Below are 7,832 nucleotides of genomic sequence, written 5' to 3' on the forward strand. Positions count from 1 at the left end.
TAAGGCTAAGGATCAGATGGTCCGGTTGACTAATTTCCACAGAATTGTTTTACAAATATGTTTGGTGATTTATGATTAAAAAAGAAAGAAAGAAAAAGAAACGGAGGATCAATTCAATAAAAATTCTGTGTTGATATGTGCAGAAATCAAAGGTATGTTTAGTTAGTTGGACACGAGCAGTCGAGCAGCAATTCCAATAGTTGCGATGCACAAAAGTCGTAGTTGTTTAAACACAGAATTAGGACATTCACATGGAATAGGATAAAGCCGTAAGTAGCCCGCCACTGGAATTTTCCACAGAAAGGGACACTCGAGAAAAAAAGTGCACTGTTTGACGTTTTAATCCCAAGGAGAGAAAAAGCATCGATCTCTTCCTGCTGTTTTTGCTGCTGTTTCTCAAAATATTTTGGGCGTGGGCGTGGGCGTGGGCGTGGGCGTCGGTGTAGGTGTGGGTGTGGGGCGTGCAAGAAGAAGAAGAAGAAGAAGAAGAAGAAGAAGAAGAAGAAGAAGAAAATAAAAAAAAAATATGAGCGGAACAACCAACTTTTCCTCCTCTTCCAACTCAAAGCCAGTCATCGACAACGCTCTCCATGCGCTGGGCTTCGTGTACACCCAAATCTCACCCGAGAAGGTCACCGGCCGCCTTAAGGTCACCCTCACTTGTTGCCAGGTTAACACTTTTTACTCTACCTATAACCTCCCCCGCCCCCCATCAATCGCCCCTTTCTTCATTCCCTACCTCTTTGCATTATTAATCACTCTTAATAAATTTAATCGATTCCATCGTCCGCCGCGTAATTTAATCGTATTTACTTGTATCGATCAGCCTTTCAAGGTCCTAAACGGAGGTGTGTCGGCTCTGATAGCCGAATCCACGGCCAGCTTGGGAGGCTATGTCGCGTCCGGATACGGGAGGGTTGCTGGCGTCCAGCTCTCCGTCAATCACCTCAAACCGGCTGCCCTCGGCGAGGAAATTGAAGCTGAAGCCAAGCCCATCCACCTTGGCAGAACCACCCAGGTATCGATCATCAAACCATTTTTTAGATTCCTAATTAGAATCCAATAATTGTTCTGTTTTTAAAAAAAATAAAATAAATAAATAAATAAAATTTCTTTTAACCCACTGCGGTAAAGATGTTCCATTTTAATGTAAGAAAAAAGAAGAAGAAAGGTCTCTCGAGGTAGAAACATGACTAGATGTCCATAAGAAATGACTACTGTTTTCTTTCCTGATTCTCTCAAATGCAAACGCCCATTTCCCCAAAAGTCACCTCTGATTCATCTATCATACATAAGTAGCTCTGTAACTTATCCTCCTGACGGTGACTAAATTTATTACGAAGTCAAAACTTCTTCTTTACCCACTCAAAATCGCTACTCATCATTCTCCTCCACATGAAAACCTCTGCAATAAGAGATTTTTTTTTTCTTATTATTTTTTATTTGAAAGCCTCTGAGAAAAAAGATGGTTACCATCTCTGCATCTTCTTATATTACAGATTGCGGAAAACTATCTTGACTCGTAATGACCAGACTTCAAATCCACCTGTTTCTGGACAGAACAACTCAATCTACAATGTTTGAATTCCGTTGCCTACTGAAAAAAGATTACAAGTCCAAGTAGTATTACCTCAACTTGTAAATGCACATCAATCCCATCAGATTTTCAATTCCTCGATCCCCGAATATTCAAGGTTAATCACCAACACAGCGCTCTGCGTATTCCAAAGTGGTAACTGGTAAGCAATTCAACTGAACACTTTAAAGTATTTTCGTGCAATCTCCATGATGCTAGATCCCAACAACAACCTGAAAAGTTCAATTTTAAACTGTGACAACACCTCGGAGCAACAATAATAAGGAAAATGATCATATACGTGCAGTTCCATCCTCTACAAACGAAACAACTTTTACTCTACGTAATTCAGAAACACGAAGCCTTTCGTGTCACCTCGAGTCCGCAAACAAATTACAAAAGGTTTTACGTCCCCTGAATTTTCTGGATAATTACCTATACTATACTATACTATACTATACTATACTGCTACCTGTAGAGTAGAGCACCATGAGTATGAGACAGTAACATGAGTTTACACGGACATCTCTTTTTTTTTTCCTTTTTTTCTGATTGACATCTTCTAGACTAGAAGAACTCCTGGGAAGCCGAAACGGGATCTTCATTTATTATAATTAGCAGAACTCCTGGAAATATAAGAGATCTAAGAGACTATCTAGTTTAGTCATTACATCTAAATGGGCAATCAATTTCTTCATATCTAGATTGTCTTTATACCACAAGGATGGTATAAAAAGCCGTGTATATAGCTTAGAAAGTTGTAGTGATAGAATTATCATTTAACAGAGAAACCTTTCTGAATGGCATATTGGGTGACATCAGTTTTTCAATGAAATATGCCATCATAACTGCTCTATGCCTGTTATCGACTACAGAACTTCCCTCCAGCTGCTAATCCCCTTAATAATCAGAACTAGTACTTCTTTGGAATTACCTTTGTTTTTCAATTTCTGCAGAAATACCTGGCGTGAATGCGATATGATAAAGCAGTCCTTATAACTTCTTTTTTATAGCACTGAGTTCTCTTCTTCCTCATCTTACTTTGAGACATTTCTAACAATGACCTTTAATCTTTAAAAGGTGTGGGAAGTGCAAATTCGGAGAATAGAGCCTTCAACCTCAGAGAGTAAAGTCCTGCTTTCGACATCTAGGGTTGTCCTAGTAGGTAATCTGCATACACCAAAGGATATGAAATATTATGAAGAGGCCATCAAGAAGTACTCAAAGTTGTAATCCCTGATTTTATATGTGATCTGAAAGGTACCGTAATAAATGTTTTGACAAAATACGGCAAATAAATGTTGTCTTGGATCTCATAAATACATGCCAACCTGGCAGCCTCTGAAGTCTGGAGCTGTATGAACTGTTCCATCTAATATGAAAGGTGATTCTATTTTCAGTTATTACTACAGGATCTTTACATGGTTAGGGATGCTCTATTCACAAGGGACACTGTAACTCTTATCATCCTTAATTATGGATTTCTTTCGTAAAAGGTATTAATGAATTTTGTCCAGACTGAGTCCAATATTTGTGATGGAAGTCGTTTCCTGAAATGAAAGCAGAGATGATAAATGGACCCTTTAATTTTATAATTCACCTACAAACTCTCCTGACTCCCTCTCTGGAGGTCAAAAGATATCTAATCCTGCACTAGAATAGGGTTGTAAACGAGCGAAGCATAAGTAAGCTGACTTCGGCTCTAAGCTCTGTTCAAAATTAATTTTGAACCTTAGAATTGGGCTAAGGCTCAGCTCAACTCGATTCGAGCTCGAACAGGACTAGACCGAGCCCAAGGTTAACTGGATCCTGGAATAAGCCTATCGTCAAGTCTTATTCAAGTTGAGCCAAAGAAGAAGAAAAAGCAGAAGATTGGGGCTCGTAGGACAGCGTTGGGGGGCCTGTCGAAGAACTGTGTGGCGGAGGTGCTAATCCACCTCGATCTGCTAAAAATTTGCCAGCACCGTAGCAGTTTGACGAGGCAGCACCATGGCGGCTTGTCGTTGTTGAAGAAGGAGGAGGCAGTATCGCGACAGCGGCAACTTAGCAAAGGAGAATGAGGGCACGAGGCGGCACAGCGATGGCAGCTTGGCTAAGGAGGACAAGGCGGCACCGACAAACCACGACGGAGGAGGAGGTGGTGATGTGGAAATGAGATTTGGGGATTGGAGTTTTTCTCACCCCTTTTATACTGAGCTTATCGAGCTGAGCCTGAGCGAGCAGGCTCTAGCTCAAGCTTGGCTCGATATTAATTTCTAGCCGATTTTGACAGATTGGACTCGGCTCATCTCTAATCGAGTCGAGCTGGACTCGAGCTTCATCCAAGCTGAGCCCAAGCCAAACTGAGCAGCTCATTTATATTGACAGCTCTACACTAGAAGACACATGCTAGAAAATTATAAAATTGTAAAATATGTGGACTGTCCCCAAAACATGATAAATTGTCCATCAGTCTACAGACTGCACATACAAAATGCGGGTCTGCTGTTCTCGTCCACAACTCCTAGCACTAGGTGGCATGTTCTATGGCAAGTTAAATGCCCATGAAAGTTTAACACAACTCTCTCGCATCTCAGTAAGTCAATAAAGGCTGCTAGGCTTCACCTCATCTATATGTAGAAATCTCACCACACACTGATTAGTGGGTTGCACCAATTTTTGCAGGTCTTCAAGGGTGTCTCTTGGTCACAAGTGTTTGCAAACTCCTCAAGCTGCATGTCAAGAAGGCCATCAATGTACGCACAAGGTTGGAATACTTGAAAGTTAAAGAAGACCGCCCATAATCCTCCAAGCTCCCTTATTGTCCTACCGAACTCCAACCCAAAAATTGAAGTGTTCTATAAGCAAAACTTGATGCCCATCCAAAAATCCTTACTGTCCTTTTAAGGGCAATTTGATTATAAATAAAATTTAGGTCTTAGGCCACTCAAAACACTTTAAAGTTTGTGTTGGAATTTGCATGGGCCATGACCACACAAGTCCTATGAGACTCGTCGTTGCAGACTTAGAAGAAGAGAAGCATGGACTAGGGTGTAATCGAATAGAGCTTAGACGAGCCTTGCTTTGATTAAGCTTAAATTGAAAATAATTTCGAGCTTAATAAATATTTATGATCAATCAAAAATTAAAATCCTTTTGCTTCATGTCAATTTCAAGCTTGTAAATGAGTCAATTAATAAACAATTTTAATCCTTAATTAATTCAAGACTAATTTTGAGTCTAATTAAGTTTGATTTGAATCAAGCTTAAAATAAGATTTAATTCAACTATAAAAAATATAAACTAATAAAAATCTTCACATATTTTGAAAAGACATGATAGGGTCATAATGCATAACAATCTACTTGTGGAGTCTGATCATTGCTCATGATCAAGCGTATCTTGAAATAATTTTTAAATATATTTTAAAGATCTAAGCTTGGTTTAGCTCATTATCCAGCCTAGTTTGAGTTTGATCGGATCTTATTTATTTCGACAGCCCTGGATCCGGAATATCATAGTTAGTTTTTTCCAAGGAGAGTTTATTATTATTTATTATAGTTATATATAACCATGTATTTGGCTAGAAGAAGTCGTCAATCGGTTTCTCAAAGCGCCGACTACAAGGTGATCGGTGGCATGCGAAACAGCTTATGCTCTCGAAGTCACTGCCGACCAGAACATGAACTCCGAGAAATTTCACCGACTGTACTATTCGCCATCATCAAGAACATTTCATTTAGAAAATATAGAAACAGGAAGAAATTTAAAAAAAAAAAAAAGATTTTAATTTTTTTTTTGAAGATACTATAAAATTCCTATCTCCGCCGCCTTCTGCCTCCTTTCCCTACTCCTAAAACCCTAAAAACCTAAACCTCTTAACCATGTCGACGGCCCCGGAGATCGCACCTCCGTCTCCCATCTCCGAGAAGAGGAGGAAAAAGAAGAAGGAAAAGAATCCCCCATCCGCCAATGGCGACGCCGCCGCCGAATCCGAAGATGCCTTGCAAAGGGACTACCTAATAAAGCCCCAAGCTTTTATTCCCTCACTCGACACCTCGACGTGGCCCCTCCTACTCAAGAACTACGACCGGCTCAACGTCCGCACCGGCCACTACACCCCAATCCCCAGCGGCTACTCCCCTCTCAAGCGTCCCCTTGCTGAATACCTCCGCTACGGGGTCATCAACCTCGACAAGCCTTCGAACCCTTCATCGCACGAGGTCGTGGCCTGGATCAAGCGCATCCTCCGCGCCGAGAAGACCGGCCACAGCGGCACCCTCGACCCCAAGGTCACCGGAAACCTTATCGTCTGCATCGACCGCGCCACCCGCCTCGTCAAGTCGCAGCAGGGTGCAGGCAAGGAGTACGTCTGCGTCGCCCGCCTCCACTCCGCCGTCCCTGACGTCTCCCGCGTCGCTCGAGCCCTGGAGACCCTCACTGGTGCCGTATTCCAGCGGCCCCCGCTTATCTCCGCCGTCAAGCGCCAACTTCGGATCCGCACGATCTACGAGAGCAAGCTGCTCGAGTACGATGCAGATAAGCATCTTGTTGTGTTCTGGATTTCTTGCGAGGCGGGGACCTATGTACGAACACTTTGCGTGCATCTTGGGTTGATTCTTGGCGTCGGAGGACATATGCAGGAGCTGCGGAGGGTTCGGTCAGGCATCCTTGGAGAGAAGGATAACATGGTCACCATGCACGACGTGCTCGATGCGCAATGGACGTTTGATAACTTCAGGGATGAAAGCTATCTGCGGCGGATTGTAATGCCTCTGGAGGTGCTGCTGACGAGCTACAAAAGGCTAGTTGTCAAGGACTCTGCTGTGAATGCCATATGTTACGGCGCTAAGTTGATGATTCCTGGGTTGTTGAGGTTTGAGAATGACATTGAGGTAGGCGAGGAGGTCGTGCTGATGACCACTAAGGGGGAGGCAATTGCTCTAGGAATAGCAGAGATGACTACTGCTGTCATGGCAACGTGTGATCATGGTTCGGTTGCTAGGATCAAGCGGGTGGTCATGGATAGGGACACATACCCGAGGAAATGGGGTCTGGGGCCAAGAGCCTTGACGAAAAAGAAGTTGGTCGCTCAAGGGCTGCTGGCCAAAAATGGAAAGCCAAATGAGAAGACGCCTGCAGAGTGGCTCAGGAATGTCGTGCTTCCAACTGGAGGGGATTCCATGATTGCCAGTCTTGCAGCGGTGCCAGAGCCAAAGGAGACTGAGGATGAGGGAACAGCTGACGAACAGAAGGCAGAGAAGAAAAAGAAGAAGCATAAGAATGGGGATGATGGTGCTGAAGGGTGTAAGCACAAGTTGGTGGAAGGAGTTGAAAGCCCTGTTATAGTAGCTGCTAAGAAGGTTAAGGTTGAGGAAAGTGATGAAGACAGAGATGACAGTTTGACTGAATTGAAGAAGCTGAAGGTGGAGGAGGCTATCAAAGAGGAAAAGAATGAGAAGAAGAAAAAGAAGAGGAAAAAAGATAAGGAGAAGGGAGAAGATGAGCAAAAGGTGGCGGAGAAGCAAGATAAGGAAAAGAATAGTGAAGGTAAGGATCATTTGCAATCCTCTGAGGATGAAGCCAGGGAGAAAAAAGAAAAGAAGAAGATGAAGAAGGAGAAGAAGAGCAAGGATGCTGAGGAAAATTTGGTATCTAAACTACCTAGCAGCGTAGGAGATGACAATGAGAAAACACAGAAAAGTGAGAAGAAAAAGGAGAAGAAGAAAAAGAAAAATCGAGACTCAGATGAAAAACAACAGAATGAGTAGGCAGAGTTTGTTTGAATGTTGCCTTTCCAAGAGAAATCAATTGACTTTTCACATATTTTTGCTGTTACGTGCTACATCTAATGCAGAACTCATGTTTTTGTTTATTCTGTGTACAAGAATGGTTCTGTTCTAGGATAATATTACTGGCCTCATATCAAAAATTGTCTGAACCTTCCTGCTTCTTTGAATTGCTCCACCAGGTAAGCTAGTTTTGCTGTCATGAGATAAGTAATATAAATCATCTTCTCATTTTAATTAAATCTACTAACACGATATTTTCTGCATTTTGTATTCATAGCTTCATTATCTATATGTGTTTGTTGGAGTGATCAATTTAATTGTATATGATACTATGATTTGTAGTTTTCTAAGCCGTATCCCTAATAGTTAATAAAGTTCTGGAAACAAATATCTTGTATTTGGTATCACTAGATATGAACATCCCTGAACATGGTCCAATCTTCTAAAGTTGGATTCAGTGATTCACTTGTTGATCACGATGTAGT

General features: G+C 42.0%; 2 protein-coding genes across 4 annotated transcripts; both read left to right on the forward strand.

Annotated features, from left to right (window-relative positions):
• Window positions 1–382: 382 nt before the first annotated feature.
• On the forward strand, window positions 383–4,513 carry LOC140764456 (1,4-dihydroxy-2-naphthoyl-CoA thioesterase 1-like). Of its 3 annotated transcripts, XR_012105046.1 has the most exons (4): window positions 386–670; window positions 827–1,018; window positions 1,500–1,739; window positions 2,657–2,979. XR_012105046.1 is itself a non-coding variant. In XM_073103037.1 (3 exons), the coding sequence occupies exons 1-3, from the start codon at window positions 527–529 to the stop codon at window positions 4,334–4,336; spliced, it is 432 nt and encodes a 143-aa protein (XP_072959138.1). In that variant the 5' UTR covers window positions 383–526; the 3' UTR covers window positions 4,337–4,513. The 3 variants fall into 3 exon arrangements, 2 of the variants coding, with proteins under 2 accessions (XP_072959138.1, XP_072959137.1); XM_073103037.1 differs by lacking the exons at window positions 1,500–1,739; window positions 2,657–2,979 and adding an exon at window positions 4,241–4,513 and having other exon boundaries at window positions 383–670; XM_073103036.1 differs by lacking the exon at window positions 1,500–1,739 and having other exon boundaries at window positions 388–670.
• Window positions 4,514–4,853: 340 nt separating this feature from the next.
• On the forward strand, window positions 4,854–7,514 carry LOC140764455 (H/ACA ribonucleoprotein complex subunit 4-like). Its single transcript, XM_073103034.1, has one exon. It carries the CDS (start codon window positions 5,440–5,442, stop codon window positions 7,324–7,326), a length of 1,887 nt encoding a protein of 628 aa, XP_072959135.1. The 5' UTR covers window positions 4,854–5,439; the 3' UTR covers window positions 7,327–7,514.
• The last annotated feature ends 318 nt before the right edge of the window (window positions 7,515–7,832 follow it).

Source organism: Typha angustifolia, chromosome 8 (genome assembly GCF_048772165.1).
Source record: "Typha angustifolia cultivar Huaian chromosome 8, ASM4877216v1, whole genome shotgun sequence".
NCBI classification, from domain to species: Eukaryota; Viridiplantae; Streptophyta; class Magnoliopsida; order Poales; family Typhaceae; genus Typha; species Typha angustifolia.